Source organism: Manis pentadactyla, chromosome 2, assembly GCF_030020395.1.
Source record: "Manis pentadactyla isolate mManPen7 chromosome 2, mManPen7.hap1, whole genome shotgun sequence".
In the NCBI taxonomy this organism is placed as follows: Eukaryota; Metazoa; Chordata; class Mammalia; order Pholidota; family Manidae; genus Manis; species Manis pentadactyla.
The window spans coordinates 142,945,006-142,966,750 of NC_080020.1; the positions used below are offsets into that span (position 1 = coordinate 142,945,006).

General features: G+C 37.3%; 1 protein-coding gene across 7 annotated transcripts in view; it reads right to left on the reverse strand.

Annotated features, from left to right (window-relative positions):
• Positions 1–21,745, reverse strand: part of CCDC138 (coiled-coil domain containing 138) — a 146,139-nt gene that overhangs the window by 43,218 nt on the left and 81,176 nt on the right. For all 7 annotated transcript variants that reach the window (XM_057496870.1, XM_057496869.1, XM_057496873.1 and 4 more), the window contains one exon: positions 15,080–15,275. In XM_057496870.1, coding sequence (XP_057352853.1) covers positions 15,080–15,275 — 196 coding nt within the window. The remainder of the gene's footprint in view (positions 1–15,079; positions 15,276–21,745) is intronic.

Below are 21,745 nucleotides of genomic sequence, written 5' to 3' on the forward strand. Positions count from 1 at the left end.
CTTTTTGGATTGACCCTTTTATCATTATGTAATGTCCTTCTTTGTCTCTTGTGACTTTCTTTGTTTTGAAGTCTATTTTGTCTGATACAAGTACTTACCTCCTGCTTTTTTCTCCTTATTAGTTACATGAAATATCTTTTTCCATCCCTTGACTTTTAGTCTGTGTATGTCTTGGGGCTTAAAGTGAGTCTCTTGTAGGCAGCATATAGATGGGTCTTGTTTTTTTTATCCATTCAGTGACTATATGTCTTTTGATTGGTGCATTCCATCCATTTACACTTAGGATGATTATCAATAAGTATGTACTTATTCCCATTGCAGGCTTTAGATTCGTGGTTACCAAAGGTTCAAGGTTAACTTCCTTACTAAGAGTCTAACTTAACTCACTTAATATGCTATTACAAATACAATCTAAATGTTCTTTTTTTTTCTCCTTTTTCTTCCTCCTCCAGTCTTTATATAGTAGGTATCATATTCTGTACTCTTTGTCTATCCCTTGATAGACTTTGGGGATAGTTAATTTAATTTTGCATTTGCTTAGTAATCAGCTGTTCTACTTTCTTTAGTGTGGTTTTATTACCTCTGGTGACAGCTGTTAAACCTTAGGAACTCTTCCATCTATATCATTCCCTCCAAAATACACTGTAGAGATGGTTTGGGGGAAGTAAATTCTCTCAGCTCTTGCTTATCTGGAAATTGTTTACTCCCTCCTTCAAATTTAAATGATAATCTTGCCAGATAAAGTAATCTTGGTTTGAGGCCCTTCTGCTTCATTGTATTAAATACATCATGCCACTCCCTTCTGGCCTGTAAGGTTTCTGCTCAGAAGTCTGATGATAGCCTGATGGGCTGTCCTTTTTATGTGATCTTATTTCTCTCTCTGGCTGCTTTTAATAGTCTGTCCTTACCCTTGATCTTTGCCATTTTAATTACTATATGTCTTGGTGTTATCCTCCTTGGGTCCCTTGTGTTGGGAGTTCTGTGTAACTCCATGCTGTCAGAGACTATTTCCTCCCCCAGTAGGGGAAGTTTTCAGCAATTACCTCCTCAAAGACACTTCCTTTCCCTTTTTCTCTCTCTTCTTCTTCCAGTACCCCTATAATGCGAATATTGTTCTGTTTGGATTGGTCACACAGTTCTCTCAATATTCTTTCATTTTAAGAGATCCTTTTTTCTCTCTGTGCCTCACCTTCTTTGTATTCCTCTTCTATAGTTTCTATTTCATTTATCTTCTCCTCCACTATATCCAATGTGCTTTTAATACCCTCCATTGTGCTCTTCAACGATTGGATCTCTGATGGGAATTCATTCCTTAGTTCTTGAATATCTTTCTGTACCTCCATGAGCATTTTAATGATTTTTATTTTGAACTCCCTTTCAGGAAGATTCATGAGGTCGATGTCATTTAAATCTTTCTCAGGAGTTGTATTAATAATTTTTCTTCGATCCTGGTTCCTTTGGCATTTCATATTTGTATATGACGCCCTCTGGTGCCCAGAAGCTCTACTCTCTGGAATTTCTCAGTCCCTGAAACAATGTTGGGGGTCACAGGAGAGTAGTATTGGTGCCTGGGGGGAGGAAAGATCTGTTTCCTGCTTCCCAGCTGCTATGCCTGTCTACACTGCCTGAACCAGTGGGCCAAGCACATAGGTATAAGCCTCTGTGCTTTGCATTTGTAGTTTCTGTACATAGATCTCCCCTCTGACTGGCCTAACACCAGGGTAGGGTTTGCCAGTTCACAAGCCAGGTGGGGCTGGCTGGGAGAAAGGTACAGTAGGCTGCATATCGCAGAGGGGGTCCTTGGAGCTGTGTAGCCAGGCAGGGTGCTGGAGTACCTGAAGATCGTGAAAGCTTCCAATCTGCTGGGCAGAGTGCACCCAGACAATTTTGTCTACCTGTCCTTTCTCCTGAGCAGTATGCTCTGTGCAATCCTTGCCCCTTTAGCAGCCCTCTTGCTAAGGGCTTCTTTGTTAGGAGGTCTCAGACTGCCCACCTTTTGTCTGAGAGCAGCCAGATATGGATCCCTGATTTCCACAAGTGGCTGGAATCTCAGTCTCTCCAGGAATCCTGCCTGTCTTAGCTTTCCAACCCCCTAAGTACGAGAGTACCATGAAAGCACCATGAAATGTAGGTTTGTGCTCCCAGAGCATATCTCTGGAGTTAGGCATTCAGCAGTCTCGGGCCTCCACTCCATCCCTGCTCCGTTTCTTTTACTCCAGCCAGTGAACTGGAGAGGGTGTAGGGCTTGGGTCCTGCTGGTCCACAGCATTGGTACATTACCCTGTTCCATGAAGTCTGCTCTTTTCTCCAGTTGTATGCAGTCAGCACAGTCCTCTTTCTTGTTGCTCTTTCAGTATTAGTTGTATTAATTATATTTTTGTATTACATGTGGTTTTAGGAGTAAGCCTCTGTCTCACCTCTCACACCACCATCTTTAATCCCTAAATGAGTTTTCAATAAGGATTTTGTCTCCTAGTAAACATTAAACATTAGCCATTCACAGAAGACTGGATATGCTCTCAGGTGTCTTTTCGTGATATATCTGCCATTAACAATGGCAGCAAGATTTTCCCAAGGCCAGTGCTCTGACGGCAACTGCTAGAACAGAGTCCCCAGTACACCAAACAACCCGAGTCATTACTCTGAACGACTTTATGGATGGTAATATTCCAGTTTTCTAAAACTCTCCTTCAACCTACTGTTCATATGAATAAAAAGCTGTTCATGCTGTTCAAGTTAATTTTCCTACTGAGATTTTGTTTAAAGAATGCTTGATAGTGCCTTGAAATACTTTGAAAGTAGGACAGAATCACCCTATTCAAATTTACTGTCTCCTAGCTTCATGTAGCATTTCTTCTTTGTGTTTCAGCTCATGTAAACAAAAAACTAAAAATCCTAATTATTAAGAATGAGAAGCTGAGAATGACCTATGTAAAATTAAAATAGATACAAAAGAATTTTGAGAAATGAAGATGTGCCACTGGTTCTATTTATAGTGCACTCCACTTTTACTTTTGGTAGAATTCAGTGCAAAGAATCCTGAAATTACTGTACTTAATTTTTGTAATTTAATAAAATAAAACATTGCAAATACATGTGTAATTAGGATAAGCAAAGTTGCTGGATTGTGTTCAGACTTGCCTTATTTAGAAACAGCTCAAGCAGAAGGGAACCCAGGACTCAAGTCTACCCAGAAACAAAAGCTTTTATCACAGTGCCACCTACTGTATCCGATGCAAATTACTTCACTTCTTATTATACATTCTCTGAGACTTCTTAAGTAGGTTGAAGGCTATATGATAAGAGCATGTTTGAAAACCTAAGAAGTTGTCCTTTATTAATTTGGGGGGTGGTAGGAAAATGGCATTTGTTTTATTTTGGTATCATTAATCTACAATTACATGAGCGACATTATGGTTACTAGACTCCCATCATCATCAAGACCCCACCACATACCCCATTACAGTCACTGTCCATCAGGGTAGTAAGATGTTGTAGAATCACTACTTGTCTTCTCTGAGTTGTACAGCCCCCCCCCCGTGCTCCCCACCCCCTACATTATGTCTGCTGATCCTAATGCCCCTTTTATCCCCCTTGTTCCTCCCTTCCCACCCATCCTCCCCAGTCCCTTTCCCTTTGGTAACAGTTAGTTCATTCTTGGGTTCTGTGAGTCTGATGCTCTTTTGTTCCTTCAGTTTTTTTCTTTGTTCTTATACTCCACAGATGAGTGAAATCATTTGATACTTGTCTTTTTCCACCTGGCTTATTTCACTGAGCATAATACCCTCTAGCTCCATCCATGTTGTTGCAAATGGTAGGATTTGTTTTCTTCTTATGGCTGAATAATATTCCATTGTGTATATGTACCACATCTTCTTTATCTATTCATCTACTGATAGAGACTTAGGTTGCTTCCATTTCTTGTCTATTGTAAATAGTGCTGTGAAAAACATAGGGGTGCATGCATATGTCTTTTTCAAACTGGGCTACTGCATTCTTAGGGTAAATCCCTAGGAATGGAATACCTGGGTCAAATGGTATTTCTATTTTGAGCATTTTGAGGAACCTCCATACTGCTTTCCACAATGGTTGAACTAGTTTACATTCCCACCAGCAGTGTAGGAGGGTTCCCCTTTTTCCACAACCTCACCACCATTTGTTGTTGTTTGTCTTTTGGATGGTGGCCATCCTTACTGGTGTGAGGTGATATCTCATTGTGATTTTAATTTGCATTTCCCTGATGATTAGCAATGTGGAGCATCTTTTCATGTGCCTGTTGGCCATCTGAATTTCTTCTTTGGAGAAGTGTCTGTTCAGATCCTGTGCCCATTTTTTAATTGGATTATTTGCTTTTTGTTTGTTGAGGTGCATGAGCTCTTTATATATTTTGGATGTCAATCCTTTATTGGATCTGTCATTTATGAATATATTCTCTCATACTGTAGGATGTCTTGGTATTTGTTTTTTTTTTTTTAAGTGGCCTTATCTTTTAGGGAGAATTAAAAATGGTATCTTTATTTTAATTTCCCTAACAGTGAAGATTTTCTAAAAACAAGACCTATTTGACTTCAAAAGGTGTTACTGTAAAAAATTGTAGCTACCAATTACACCAAAACTGATTTTTTAATGAAAAGGTTGTATTTTTAAGTCTTTAAAAAAAGTCCTCTGTCAGCTATAACTTTTATTCCTCATCAAAAGTCAATCAGTTGATCTTATGCTGTATGAAATAAGGCTTTCCATTACTTAGTCTATATGGTAGATTAAAAAAATAATTAGATACTCTTTGCAACAACTCCTATCAGAAGCTGAACTCTATACGGCCCACCATCTGACTCTGGGCTAACCTTTTGACCAACCAATAGAATACAGCAGAAATGACATTTATGGGTTTGATGCTTGTGCCTGGGTGTCAAGAGGCTTACTTTCCAGCTGGGCAGTCCTCTGACACCATGTAAACAGGCCCAGGCTAGCCCACCTGAGAATGAGACCAGGTGGAGACTGGCCTGGGATGTGTGAGCAGCCCATCCAAGATCAGGGAAGCCCAGCCAGTCACCCGGCGGTGCTGAGCCCAAATGACCTACCTAAACAATTGTGAGCTAGTAAATAAAATGGCTGTTGTTTTAAGCAACTTAATGTTTGGTGGTTTATTATGCAGTAATAAAAATCTAGTGCAGTTTAATAGACCTCAATTATGATCTCAAGTAAAACCAGCTCTTAGAAGTTACATAATAATAGTAATGTTCATGATGGTAGAAGCTAGATTAAGAGCTTACTATATGCCAGACTCTTTGTTAACCCTTTTCATTAATTCTTATTTAATCTTTAAAAAAAAATTGTGGTATAAATACAAAAAAGGTACCTGCCCAGTATTACATAGCTACCGATGGGCTGAAATTCAAAAAATTCTGACTCTAGAATTTTGAAGTTCTTAACTAGTATATTTTATGCTATCTTACCAAGGTAAAACATGTCTGTTATCTGAGAATGGCAATAATTCCCTAGATTTCTCTAGGCCTGAAGTATAAGTATGTAATTTATAACATATAAATCTGTATAAGTTGAGGGATAAGGGTTGAATAATGGTAGGACAGCAGAACTGGCCTTGATGAACACATTTTTAAGAAAGAGAGTATATTTAATTAAAAAGAGAAGAAAACTGTCCCTAAAACAAATAATTCTATCAATAAGATTCTTATGACCTCTTTTAATTATCATATCTTTACATAGATCAAATTGGCATGTACATACTGAAGGTTTTATTAATTAAAATGTCTTCATGTTGATTCCTACATCTACATACTTACAATTGCTAATGACCTATAACATTCTACTGTCCTCATGAATGATATACATTAAGGGCTTGATTTTTTGAGGTCAAGAAAGATCTGGGTCCCTTACATTTGCCTGGCCCCCGGTTTGCTCTTCTGTAAGAAAGACAACACTATTTCATGAGGTCTTTATGAGGAATAAATTTGAAAAAACAAAGTGAATAACTAGAAAAATGCCAGCAACAGTGCAATAATTTATTTGATGTTCATGTCTTTCATTATTCCACTGTGGCTTTGCCAGTGTTTTATCCTTTATCATTATTACAGACAGCATATTAACACCTTTGAACTTTTTTTCCATTTTGAATTATTTCCTTGCAATAAATCTTATTAAAGGTTATGATACATTTTGGTGGCTCCTGTATGCATCCTGTACTTCAAAAATGATTATAATTTACACTATAACCAAAACTGCACCAGTTTCCTCTGAGTGACATATTACAGTCAGTCATTTTGCTTTTGTGAGTGTAATGGATATGGAGTTTTATCTTACCGTTAAATTTTATTTCAGAGATTCAGCATAGCACAGTAAGAATGCAGACTTAACATCTCTATGACTCAATTTCCTCATCTATAAATTTGAGATAATACTGACCTTCTGTAAGGATGAAATGATTTAGTATATGTAAAGTGTTTAGCCTGTAAAATAGTAAGTGTTATGTAAGTATTTATTATGATTATTTGATTATCTCAGGAAGTATATGCTCTTAGGAAGTCATCTAGTAGGGTCAAGAGAGTGGACTTCAGAAATGAGAGAGCTGAGCTTAATCAGACTTCAAATACTAGTTCTGTGTCCTTGGCACAATTACAAACCTCTGTAAACTAAAAACTACTAATATGGGGATAATAATATTCAGGGATAAGATATAAAGGGCTTAGCATTATATTGTGAAATTAACAATTTCACAAGTGTTATTAGCTACACTGTTCTTATATAAACAATCTATTTGCACTATCCATTCAATGTAAGCCAGGGATTAATTTACAGATTTATATACATTTGGGGTATTAAGCATTTAATAGTATGTTATCCAACATATATATCTATTTTCTCTTCTTCTATTAAATTTACCAATCCTGTAACTGACACTTCTATTTCATAAATAGGAAATATCTTTTTACCAGAGTCAAGACAAGTCTATTGTTTTGATTTAAGATTTTTATGTTTAAATTTTTAGCTCTCCCAGAATTTGATGCAGCACAGTATATCTAAAGTTTATATTCCTCCATACTTATAATCATTTCTCCTAATAGCATTTACTAGATTTCTTCTTCCTGTTACTGGCTCTTTTATTTGGCCTGCTTTCCTGTATCCCAAGATAATACAACTTGTGATCCAACAGCCTCCTTTTAGCCCTCAGCCTACTGAACCTCTCTGCAGCATCTGACAATGAATGAAAGCAGAAAACACAAAGTCAAAAAGGAACTTGAAACTTCTAGGAACTGGAACCACTCACTTTTCTTAATATCAATTTTCTCTCCCTGAAACATGGAAGTAGGGAGAGTGTAAATCTTCATACAGTATTACAACGGCGCCTCATAAACTGTTAGACAGCATTTCCTAAACTGTCTTCCTCAGAAAATCAGTCCTGTATATTGCTTTCACAAAGGATTGAAAGTTAGATAAGTTTGGGAAGTGTTGTATTGCACAGAGTATATACAAGTTATAGAGATTCGTAATGTCCACAAGGTCATTAAAGTAGTAAAATTATAAAACTTCAGTTACTCCCAAATTTCTCAAACATTTATACATACAGGCCACAACAGCTCCTTTTGTCTTGAATCACATCTATTATTTAGCCCACAGAGCTGCTCTTCCTTGAGACAGACTGCTAGGATGCACTACAAAAGCATGTCCTTTTTAGTAGTAACCAAAGGATTTGGGGCTTCTCTGGGTTCTCTTATTTCCCTCGGAAGGTAGCACAGTTTTTAAATTTCTCAAGGCTTCCATTAAAAAATAATACTTTTAATTTCAAAAGAGTAATTATGAACTGATTTTCGAACACAGGAAACAGAGAAAAAATGTTATAAAAGCTACCCATGTTTTAGTTCCATTTAGATTTGGCAGTTAATATTTTGCCATAAACACTATTTTTTAAAAAAATGCTACAGAAAAAAATGAATTGAACAAAAATTAATCACAGATGAATCTGTCATAAAATGGCAAATTGGGGGTAGGTTTTCTAACTTTGGGGAACCAAATTCCTCTTTATGAGCTTTGTCAGCTAATCAAAATCAAAATTTGTCAGTTAATGGAGGGTGGTCATTTTTGTACACAAGGCAACCTAACTTTTAAAACACATTTAAATTTTTTTAGTGTACAGATTTTTAGTAAGATATCCAACACATTTTCAGTTAATCATACTCATTCTGATTGGTGGTGTTTTAACTAGTGTTAAAAATTTGATTCTAGTATAGCATAAGGAATATAGTCAAAATATTGTAACAACTTGGTATGGTGATAGCTGGTACCTAGAATTATCATGTATACAAATGTTGAATCACTGTGTTGTACACCTGAAACTAATGTAATACTGTGTGTCAACTACCCTTCAATAAAAAATAATTATCCAGAAAAAAAAAATTTGATTCTAGCTCTCAGAGCTTGTCTGTTATCAAATCAGACCTAGAAGATTACCTTCAACCACCAATTTATATACTAATACCTCTGGACTCCCCTAGGTGATTTAAAAAATAGGTCTAATACATAATTCTAAATGAATTCTGGGTGGTCTCTCAGGTATTTCTTTAAAAATTTAAAGCCATTTTTATAATCAGAAAAAACACCTAAACAAATAATTTTTCAAACTAAGGGAACAGCATCAATTCCGTATTCATGTATTTAGGTGACAGTAACAAGCATATGTCTCTTGCAGCTTCTTCAATTAATGGGTAATAATTTAGTCTGATTTTTCAAATTCCATTTTATATCTTAAAGTTAAGGTTACACTTAAAAATATAAAGTTTACAGAAATACCCTATTTAAAAAAATGACCAAAGACTATTAGAAGTTGTCTATCTTCTCACAAAGATGTCACCAAAAAGGCTACAAGATAGAAAAACCTTAAATCTATTCTGCAAAGAGGCATCCTGACTGAAAAGTAATTTAAGCTATTAAAAATTAAAATAACCTATAAATTGAACAAAATTCACTAGAAATAAAAATGAGATAGCTATGAGGTGAGTAGGATGGGCAAGACATAACATTACGTGAACTCTGGAGGAAGGCTTTGCTTATAACCAATTTTCTCACAGAGCTCAAAATTCACTCCATATGGGTGTTGATAGGAATAAATTGCAAACACACTGTTGAGTGAAAATATTAAGTTGCAGAAAAACATGGTATGACATAACTTGTATGTTTTTAAGAGAAGTTAAACCAAAGCAAGTATTTTTAGAGGCTCCCGTAACAGCACTTGAAGAGCAGCTGTGCGACCTACATCTCTGCATGCATGCACAGCTCCCTGGACTCTTGCAGGCCGGGCTCTTTCACAGTGCAGGCATTTGCTCACTCTGTTCTCTCTGGAATGGCCTTTCTCTTTTCTTTCTGCCTATGAAATCCTAAAACCCTTGATGGTTCAGCTCAAATCCCAACTCCTTATACTAAACCCTCTCCTGATGCGCTCTCTCATTCCACTAGAAGTAGCTTATTGTTTCTCATTAACAAGAAGCACACTCCTTAAACTTCGAGTTGTTAATTATAAGATAAAGCAAAATGAATGACAATCTACTTACCCACTTGATTCAAGTATCTTTGAGAGCAGGGGCATTCTTATGATACTACGTTTTTAAAAAAGTGACTTGCACAAGGAAGAATGAAATTCATTAATACAACAATATATTTAAAGTGCCCGTTTTGTGTCATTCAGGACTTAACATTCCCATTATCCTTTCTTGATGTTTTAATCAATATTATTCATTTATCATTATCAGGATTTTTTTTTTTAATGGAGGTATATAGCTGAACTTACAATATTGTTATTAGTCAGGTGCACCACATAGTGGTTCCACATTTACATACATTATGAAAGGCTCACCGTAAGTGTGGTTACCATGTGTCACCTTCCAAAGTTGACAGTATTACTGACGATATTCTCCATGCTGTTTTTTATCCCTGTGACTTATGTATCATTGGAAGATTGTACCTCTTGATGATCTTCATCTATTTCATCCATTCCCCTGCCCTGTCCCCATATGGCAACCACCAGTTTGTTTTCTGTATTTGAGTCTCTTTCTGTTTTGTATTGTTTGTTCATTTTGATTTTTAGGTATCACAAATCAATTAAATAAAATGGTGTTTGTCTTTCTCTGACTGATTTCACTGAGCATAATACCCTCAAGGCCCATCCACCCTGTCAAGATTTCATTATTTCTTATGGCTGAGTAATATCCATGGTGTAAACGTACAACATCTTCTTTATCCATTCATCTACTGGTAGACACTTAGGTTGCTTCCATATCTTGGCTTTTGTAAATAATGCCGCAATGAAACTGGGGGTGCAAATTCCTGTTTAAAAGTGTAATTATTGCATCATATAGTAGTTCTATTTTTAATTTTTTGAGGAAGCTCCATACTGCTTCCCACAGTGGTTGCACTAATTTACATTCCCACCAACTGGGTAGGAGGGCTCCCTTTCCTCCACATCCTCGTGAACACTTTTTGATAATTGCCATTTAAACAGGTGTGAGGTAACATCTTACTGTGGTTTTGATTTGCAATCCCTGAGGATTATGGATATTAGTGAGCATCTTTTGATGTGTTTGTTGGCCACCTATATGTCTTCTTTGGAGAAATGTCTGTTCAGGTGCTCTGCCCATTTTTATCAGATTGTTTTTTGTATTTCTGGTGTTGAGATTTATGAGTTCTTCGTATATTTTGGATATTAACCCCTTATCAGATAAATCATTTGGCAGTATTTCTCCCATTCTGTAGGTTGCCTTTTTTGTTTTGCTTATGGTATCCTTTGCTGGGCAAAAGCTTTTCAGTCTGAGGTGGCCCCATGTATTGACAGGTATGTGCTTACCACCACCTTGTTGATTGCCTTCCGGTTGTTCTTGTAGTTCTTGTTGTCTTCTCTTGCTCTCTTCCTTTGTGACTTTCTTCAGTGTTATGGTTGGGTTCCCTTCTTTATGTGTGTATCTATTATGTGTTTGGTTGTGGTTCCCACAAAGATCACATATAGCATCCCATGTACATAGCAGTTTAAGTTGATGGTCTCAAATTTTAATGCAATCTAAAAGTATCAGATTTTTACACTTCCCCCCACATTTTATGCATTTGACATATTTTACATTCTTTTATCTTGCATATCCCTTAACTAATTACTATATATATGGTTGATTTTACCACTGTGTCTTTTAACCTTCACACTGGCTTTTTAAGATAATCTACAACCTTTCCTGTGTTTGTTTTGGCCAGTGAAAATTTTTCAGTTTTCTTACTTTTAGTTATAGACTTTTTGTTTCTGCTCAAAGAAGTCCCTTTAATATTCATGAGGCCAGTTTCATGGTGATGGACTTTCTATCTTCTGTTTCTGCATTCAGCCTGATTTCCTCTGCCGTCTCCCTGGCTGCTGACCTGTTCATTTATCTGCACCCTCTGACCTGCGGTTGGTTCCCTCTAGTTTATTATTCATTTCAGTTTTTGTATTCTTACCTCTGATTGGTTCTTTTTAATATCTCCACTTTGTTGAAGTTCATCCACTCTTCTCCCAAATTTGGTGAGCATCTTTATGACCATTACTTTGAACTCTTTATCAGGTATATTGCTTATCTCTCTTTCATTTGGTTCTTTTACTGAGGTTTTGTCTTTTCTTTTATTTGGAAGTTATGTCTGTATTTCCTCATTTTGTGTGACCGTGTTTGTTTCTAAGCATTCGGTGGGGCAGTTGTCTCCTCATCTTCAAGATGGTGGCTTAAAGTAGAAGGCATCCTCTGGGGCCCAGAAGCACAATCCCCCCAGTCACCAAAACCAGGTGTTCCAGGGTGTCCTCTGTGTGGGCTGTGTGCACCATCCCACTGTGACTGGGCCACAGCTCTAAGGGAATGCTAGTGATAGACTGACCTGCTGGCTGTAGTGCTCAGCCATGACTAACTACTGCAGGCATGCCATGGGTGGGGTAGCCCTATGGCTGTTGTGGATATGTGGTGGGTGGATAGCCCTGGTGTACTGTGACTGGCGGGGAGGCTTGGCAGTAAGTTCCAGGTGACTTCTGGGTGGGGATCCCCTCTGTTCCCTTCCCCAGCCCCCTGGCAGCAGTTGCCTGGAGAAGGCAACAGTCCAAGGTAAGACTACCCACTGGATGTGGCAGGGTAGTAGCTATGTGGCAGGGGGGCTGGTCCTGGCCAATAATGCCCACTGTATATGTTGGGGTGGAGCCACTTTGGAGGGGCCCCTGCAGGGGTGGGTCCACAGAGAATGATAGCAAGGGGCTAGCAGTACTGGCAAGGCTGATGAACAGTGCCAGAACTGGCACCTGCAGCCCTGGGCCAGCTAGGTTGAAGAAGTCTAGAAAACTGGCACCTGCCACCACTTCCAGTCCCAGAGAAAGTTCATACAGGTCCCTGCCCCTCCAGTACCTGCCCTAAAATTAGTCAGTAAGTCTCCTTCAATAATGGCCCAGGCAGTTTTTAAACTGCTGACTCTGTACTGGGTTTTGGAGCAAATGAGATTATGTGTGGATCCCTTAAAAGAGGACAGCTGGTTTCCTATAGTTCTCTAGCTCTTCTGGAGTTAAGCCTCACTAATTTTCAAAGCAGACATTATGAGAACTTGGCTTCCCAGCACAGAACTCCAGTGGGGGGAGTGGGGACTGACCCATGCGAGGCTTGAACCCTCACCTGTTATATCCCTCCTGCTTATGGGCCACTGCGCTGGGCATTTGGATCCCAACCAGACTGAGGCTCTGCCCCTTACTGTTCCCATACTGGCTTTTCTTTATGCTGGTCTCCAGGCTGTTCTCAGACAGAGCTGCCAGGTGGTAGTCTCAGCCTCAGTGTGTCCATGGCAGGAGGTGAGCTCAGGATCTTCTTCTTTGCCATCTTGCCTGACTCCACACAACTGTTGTAAAATCTGCTAAGGCAAGCCGCTGCCCCAGCATTGCTCTTTTACTTATTTTGAATTAATATATTTCCTTACAATCTTTTCAAACTTTCCTACCACTTCCTCAATTTACACAAACTATATTAGATTTTCAATTAGTATTATTGAAATTGTACATGCAGTATTATATTTCTTAATATACTTGGTCTTCCTGGGAAGAAAAATAAATGTCCTTTATTTCTGCCATTAACTTCAGCAATAATATTTTTAACCTTTTCATTCATCTATTATTTACCCATATCCTTATTTATGCCCTGTTACAGTTCACAAAGGATGAGGTTTATAGGTACCATATTAGATCAACGTCCACATTTTACATTTTTTGTTCTGCCTACATGAACAAGACTTGTTTATTCACATATATTATGGCTGGTTATGACTGATAGTCATAGTAGTCATACTACAGTCACAGATAGTAAGAGATAGTCATGATATTCAAAGTCAACAGATTTTTGTGAACTTGCCCTGGAGCTCAATTTCTGAAACACAAATTCTATCTTAGTTCATTCAGGTTACTATAACAAAATATCAGAGACTGGGTGGTTTATAAACAACAGAAATGTATGACTAACAGTCCTGGAGGCTGGGAAGTGCAAGACGAAGGCGCCCATGTGACCACGTTCTGGTGAAGGCCCTCCTCCTGGCTGGTAGCCTGGGACCTCTTCTGTTCCCATAAATGGTGCAAGGGGCTAGGCTTTTCTATGGCGTCTCTTTTATACAGGTACTGACCCCATTCACGAGGACTTCACCTAAGCACCTCCCCAGTGCCCCACCTTCTAATACCATCATCGATCTCTAGGGGTTTGGATTTCACAATAGGAATATCGAGGAAGACACAAATATTCAAACCATAGCACATATATTCAATACATTTCTTAGTTTCTTTGAATATCCTCAATTTTTATAGCCACAGAATTCACAAATTAAAGATTTTTGTCTAATCCCTTTGAATGTTTATCTTTTTATGGGTCACAGCATTTATAGGTCAGCATGTCTAATATGATACTGTACAGGAGTAGTAACAGGGAGTGCCTAATTCCCTCCTGTTTTCTCTATTTCATTAGTTTTATCACTAATGAACATTGTATTTTATCAAATGATTTTATAATAAATGTTGATATGTGGTGAACTTTACTTTGAGTTAATAGCCCCGTTCATAAATGATCTTTCAAACAGTTACCACCCAATATGTACAAACCTTGAGAACTATAACCATAAGGAAAAAATAACTCAGAAGACAGTTGTAGTTTTTGTTGCTGTTAAAGTTCGACTAGTCAGGAGTAATTAAACAGAACATCCTCAGAGAAAGTAGTAAAATTAAATTACTGTCATTGCCCACTTAAAGAGCCAACTAGACTGAATTATATAGGTTAACAAACAGGAAATATAGAAAAATGGTATATTTACAGTTTGCACTGGTACAACTTACTTTAAGAAAAATTCTTATACTTTACAATAAAAACAGATAACTACTTATAAATACAAAAAAAATTTTTTTATTGGAACACTTTTAATTCATTTATTTCCTTATTCACTATTATATAATCAAGCACTATTCTAGATGCAGAGGTAACATTAATAAACAGGACAAACTTAGTGAATTTAGACCAGTACAGGGATTGACAAGCTTTTCCTGTAAAGGTTACACAATATCACAGGTTTCAGGAACCACACAGTCTCTGCTGCCAACCACTCATCTCTGTCATTGTAAGGCAGAGACAGTCACAGACGATGTGTAAAAAATCAGCATGGATGTTTACAAATGAAACTTTTTACAAAGCAGCTGGTGAGTCAGATTTGGTCCCTGGGCTATAATATGCTAACACCTGTTCCAGTGGAAAATAATTAACTATCAATTTCAATACTACATGGCAAATGCAATCACAGTAGTAATCAAAGGCTGTTAGGGGGATATGATTGAAGAGAATCAACAAAGGCTTCTGGGAGGAGACAACAATCCAACCGACAACTCCATTTTATCAAATTCAGCAAATAAAAGTAGTTTTTTTAACAATATGTTATAAAACAAATTACAGCCTCATTCTGAAAATGCAAAACATATATGACTATATAAGAATTGCTTCACTATATGGTATTCCCTTCTAGCTGTTAATGAAAAATTATACCACAAGCACATTTGAAAGCTTACCTTGAGTGACTGTTTTGAGAACAATTAAAGTTGATAAAAATCTCAGTGGTAAATTGGAGCTCCTAAAGAAGAAAGCAGCTGCCCTGGGTTTATTCTCCACAGAAAGCTCTACAGAATTATCTTGAATTCCCTTCGTTACCACTCCTTTGAATATGTCTTCACCCAGCCTCCTCAATGTTGATGTCATAGTTGAGTGCTGTTAAAAATATGTACTGCCTTAATATACTTATTCATGTTCAGAAAATATGTATTTTAAATACTATAAGCAAAAAATATATGAACTAAAGTCAAATTTTTGCTAATTGAAAATATGCAAGATTGGAAAGTAAACATTTTATACTCAACTTTTTACAACTATTTATGAACATGTATTTTTCTAAAATTAGTAGTCTCCTAGAATTAAGAAATTGGAAATCGTTTTCTAAGAGTAAAATTAGGAGAAGAATTGAGATAAGATTCAATTTTAAAACATCTAAGAGCATGAGATCATGATATATTCCTGGCAGATAACTCAAAGGAACAGAGGTAGGCAGTATGGGTCCTTCAGAGCTCCACCGTCCTTGATGAATGGCTTACCAGGTGTTTATTACCTGATGGCTTATAAAGTGATCATCAAGGGCCTCACTGCTTTAGAACTCAGCATGACTATAAATATCACAATGATTTTAATAACTTTTAACAATTTCAGAAGAATAAAATACTGGGTTATAATCATGAAGAATAAACCAAAATGAGAAAATGAGCAAAATAGAATAAAAAATAATAGAACAACACAGGCTCTAAAATACTGTATGTTCTTAAGGTATTCCACATAAGAGTTAAGAACCAAATAAAGGGAAACTATTTTAAACTGCTGCAGATGATAGTGCCTAACCAGACTTAGTAATGACTAGAAAACATAACAACAGAAATTACCGCATCTGAACAGAAAGAAAAAAAAAACCTAGGGGAAAAAATTAATAGAACCCCAAAAACTGAAGGATTATAACAAAAGATTTAACAATTATGTCAATCAGAATCCTAGAAGAAAAATCAGGGCTGAAAAATATTGAATAACGTTAAAACAATAGCTAAAAGCTTCTCAGATTTGGCAAAAAAATATACCTAGAGATTGAAGAAGCTGACCAACCCCAAACAGGATAAATCCAATAAGATCAACATGACACATACACAACTTTTCATCAAACTAAAGAAACAACTGAAGGGTGTAAAGAGGTGTAAAAAGAAATTGAAAGCAGTGAAAGAGAAATAAACATATATAGCAATTCAAATAACAGTGGATTTCTTATCATAAACCATGGAACTATGCTGAAAGGACTGGCATAAAATTTTTCAAGAACTGCAAGAAAAAAAAACTGTCATCTTAGAATCCAATACCCAGTGAAAATATCCTTTGGGAGTGAAGGGGAAATCAGGACATTCTAAGATAAAGAAACACTATAGCAATTTGTCATCAGCAGACCTACTCTAAAAGACTGCCAACAGAAAGTTCTCTAAACAGAAATGAAATGATAAAAACAGGAACCTTGGAACATAGGAAGGAAAAAAGAACACAATAAGAAAAAATATGGGCAAGTACATTAGACTTTCCTTGAGTTTTATGTTTGACAGTTGAAGCAAAAATGATAACACTGTGTAATGTTGCTCTAGATATACGAAGGAGAAATATTAACACAATTATATTATAGAAGGGGAAGTTAAGGGATGAAAAGGAAGGCAAGGTTTCTATACTTCACTCTAACTTGATACCACGACTAGATTGTGATAAGTTACTTACATACAATGTAATACCTAAAAGAACTATGCAAAAAATTATAAAAAGATATACTCGAACCTCTAGAAATAAATCAAAATGGAATTCCAAAAAATGTTCAAGTGACCCACAGGAAAGAAGGAAAAAGAAACCAGGGAAATGAAAAGCAGAGACAAAAAATAAAAACAGTAAATAAAAAATAAAGTAACAGACTTAAGACCCAATATATCAATAACTACATTACATAATGCCTTTGATGGGCTCATTAGTAGAGTGGATATGGATGAAGAAATAATCTCTCAGCTTGAAGATACATCAGTAGAAACTTAAACAGAAGGCAAGAGAAAGCAGGAGACTAAAAAAATGGAATACATTTTTTTTTTAGATAATTATTTTTTTATTGAAGGGTAGTTGACACACGGTATTACATTACATTAGTTTCAGGTGTACAACACAGTGATTCAACATTTATATACATGACAATTCTAGGTACCAGCTATCACCATACCAAGCTGTTACAATATCTTGACTATATTCATTACATCCCAGTTACTTATTATTTTACCATTGGAAGAGTATACTTTTTTTTTTTTCTGAGGGCAGCTCTCATATTCATTAATCAAATGGTTGTTAACAACAATAAAATTCTGTATAGGGGAGTCAAAGCTCAATGCACAATCACTAATCCACCCCAAGCCTAATTTTTGTCAGTCTCCAATCTTCTGAGGCATAACAAACAAGTTCTTACATGGAGTACAAATTCTTACATAGTGAATAAGTTCTTACATGGTGAACAGTACAAGGGCAGCCATCACAGAAACCTTCGGTTTTCCTCATGCATTATGAACTATAAACAGTCAGTTAAAATATGAATACTCATTTGATTTTTATACTTGATTTATATGTGGATACCACATTTCTCTCTTTATTATTATTATTTTTAATAAAATGCTGAAGTCGTAGGTAGATACAAGATAAAGGTAGAAAACATAGTTTAGTGTTGTAAGAGAGCAAATGTAGATGATCAAGTGTGTGCCTGTAGACTATGTGTTAATCCAAGCTAGACCAGGGCAATAAAACGTCCACGTATGCAGAAGATTTCTCTCAGAACGGGGGGGGGTGAGGTTCTAAGCCTCACCTCTGTTGATCCCCAATTTCTCACCTGATGACCCCCCTGCGACTGTGCCTGACTTAGGTAGTTACTCCCTTGAGGAATCTCACCCGTCTCTGGCTAACCAGTCATCTTCCGGGGCCATACAGGGAAATGTAAAGTTGGTAAGTGAGAGAGAAGCCTTATTGTTTGAAATGGTTAGCTTTTTATTTCTTTGCATATTTATGCCCTGTAGCTTCTATGCCCAGCATTTGTCTTGAGGTATCTTTACCACTTGGAAGAATTATGATACTCGGTAAATTTGATATGAGGCACGAATTCTAGTTAAGGGTTGTAAATAGGAAGGAAGAAGAAAAGCTATAGAAGTAGCAGGCGGAAGAAAACATGGGAAGATTGATTATTTCTTTGACATATCTTCTTGTAGAGTAACTTCAGCATGTATAGTTTTTAAACTACTAAGTAAATTCTGCACATACATTAACATAATAGGAGTACAGTTACGTAACCAAAGCATACCTGTAATTACCAGCCATCTCCAGTGAAACCAAGAAAACCAGTTAGGCACCTTAGGCATTTGTGAAAACTTATCTATGATATGGTGGATAATGTCCAACTGAACTTGAACAGTCTGAGAGAATTCAGATAAATTAAAACAACCCATTCCTGGGGACTGTTCACATCCTATATGTTCTTTTAACAGTAAATAGTCTGTAGTTGTAAGATTTTGGAGCACTACAATGTGCACTTCTCCTAATTCTTGATTGAGTTCCAACAGTATAGATCCAGTCAAATTTGTTGTTTTACTGTATGCACAGGCCAGCTTAGATATCTCCTTCCTCATTCCCATGGCAAGTCCAGGAACTGGTGGGATGAGTGCATCTACAGCTGTAGCAGTGTGTGGATCTTTGTTGGGGTTTTTTGATGATCATCTTCTGGCATGAGTCTTCCAGAGAGTGCTGAAGTTGGAAGTTCTTTTTCATATCGTATCTTAGTTCATTTTCGGGGTAGCCCAGTTAGGCTTTGATCCTCTGTATAAACACAAACAGACCCTTTGCCTACACTTTTATATGCCCTTTATACTCTTGGTTAGAACTCATTGGAGGTTACCACACAGGAACTGCCCTTTTTTTTTTTTTGGTATCACTAATCTACACTTACATGACGAATATTATGTTTACTAGGCTCTCACCTATACAAGGTCCCCCCTATAAACCCCTTTACACTCACTGTCCATCAGCATAGCAAAATGTTGTAGAATCCCAACTTGCATTCTCTGTGTTGTACAGCCCTCCCTTTTCTCCTACCCCCCATGCATGCTAATCTTAATACCCCCCTACTTCTCCTCCCCTTATCCCTCCCTACCCACCCATCCTCCCCAGTCCCTTTCCCTTTGGTACCTGTTAGTCCATTCTTGAGTTCTGTGATTCTGCTGTTTTGATCCTTCAGTTTTTCCTTTGTTCTTATATTCCCCAGATAAGTGAAATCATTTGGTATTTCTCTTTCTCCACTTGGCTTGTTTCACTGAGCATAATACCCTCCAGCTCCATCCATGTTGCTGGCAAATGGTAGAATTTGCCCTTTTCTTATGGCTGAGTAGTATTCCATTGTGTATATGTACCACATCTTCTTTATCCATTCATCTATCGATGGACATTTAGGTTGCTTCCAATTCTTGGCTATTGTAAATAGTGCTGCGATAAACAAAGGGGTGCACTGATCTTTCTCATACTTGATTGCTGCATTCTGAGGGTAAATTCCTAGGAGTGCAATTCCTGGGTCAAATGGTAGGTCTGTTTTGAGCATTTCGATGTACCTCCATACTGCTTTCCACAATGGTTGAACTAACTTACATTCCCACCAGCAGTGTAGGAGAGTTCCCCTTTCTCCACAGCCTCACCAACATTCGTTGTTCTCTGTCTTTTGGATGGCAGCCATCCTTACTGGTGTGAGGTGACACCTCATTGTAGTTTTAATTAGCATTTCTCTGATAATTAGCGATGTGGAGCATCTTTTCATGTGTCTGTTGGCCATCTGTATTTCTTTTTTGGAGAACCGTCTGTTCAGTTCCATTGCCCATTTTTTAATTGGGTTATTTGTTTTTTGTTTGTTGAGGCATGTGAGCACTTTATATATTCTGGACGTCAAGCCTTTATCGGATGTGTCATTTTCAAATATATTCTCCCATACTGTAGGGTTCCTTTTTGTTCTATTGATGGTGTCTTTTGCTGTACAGAAGCTTATCAGCTTAATATAGTCCCACTTATTCATTATTGCTGTTGTTTTCCTTGCCCGGGGAGATATGTTCAAAAAGAGGTCACTCATGTTTATGTCTAAGAGGTTTTTGCCTATGTGTTTTTCCAAGAGTTTAATGGTTTCGTGACTTACATTCAGGTCTTTGATCCATTTTGAGTTTACTTTTGTATATGGGGTTAGACAATGGTCCAGTTTCGTTCTCCTACGTGTAGCTGTCCAGTTTCGCCAGCACCATCTGTTGAAGAGACTGTCATTTCGCCATTTTATGTCCATGGCTCCTTTGTCAAATATTAATTGACCATATATGTCTGGGTTAATGTCTGGATTGTCTAGTCTGTTCCATTGGTCTGTGGCTCTGCTCTTGTGCCAGTACCAAATTGTCTTGATTACTATGGCTTTATAATAGACCTTGAAGTTGGGGAGTGAGATCCCCCCTAGTTTATTCTTCTTTCTCAGGATTGCTTTGGCTATTCGGGGTCTTTGGTGTTTCCATATGAATTTTTGAATTATTTGTTGCAGTTCATTGAAGAATGTTGCTGGTAGTTTCATAGGGATTGCATCAAATCTGTATATTGCTTTGGGCAGGATGGCCATTTTGACGATATTAATTCTTCCTAGCCACGAGCATGGGATGAGTTTCCATCTGTTAGTGTCCCCTTTAATTTCTCTTAAGAGTGACTTGTAGTTTTCAGAGTATAAGTCTTTCACTTCCTTGGTTAGGTTTATTCCTAGGTATTTTAATTGTTTTGATGTAATTGTGAATGGAGTTGTTTTCCTGATTTCTCTTTCTGTTGGTTCATTGTTAGTATATAGGAAAGCCACAGATTTCTGTGTGTTGATTTTGTATCCGGCAACTTTGCTGTATTCCGATATCAGTTCTAGTAGTTTTGGGGTGGAGTCTTTAGGGTTTTTTATGTACAGTATCATGTCATCTGCAAATAGTGACAGTTTAACTTCTTCTTTACCAATCTGGATTCCTTGTATTTCTTTGTTTTGTCTGATTGCCGTGGGTAGGACATCCAGTACTATGTTAAATAACAGTGGAGAGAGTGGGCATCCCTGTCTAGTTCCCGATCTCAGAGGAAATGCTTTCAGCTTCTCGCTGTTCAATATAATGTTGGCTGTGGGTTTATCATAGATGGCCTTTATTATGTTGAGGTACTTGCCCTCTATTCCCATTTTGCTGAGAGTTTTTATCATGAATGGATGTTGAACTTTGTCAAATGCTTTTTCAGCATCTATGGAGATGATCATGTGGTTTTTGTCTTTCTTTTTGTTGATGTGGTGGATGATGTTGATGGACTTTCGAATGTTGTACCATCCTTGCATCCCTGGGATGAATCCCACTTTGTCATGGTGTATGCTCCTTTTCATGTATTTTTGAATTCGGTTTGCTAATATTTTGTTGAGTATTTTTGCATCTACATTCATCAGGGATATTCGTCTGTAGTTTTCTTTTTTGGTGGGGTCTTTGCCTGGTTTTGGTATTAGGGTGATGTTAGCTTCATAGAATGAGTTTGGGAGTATCCCCTCCTCCTCTAATTTTTGG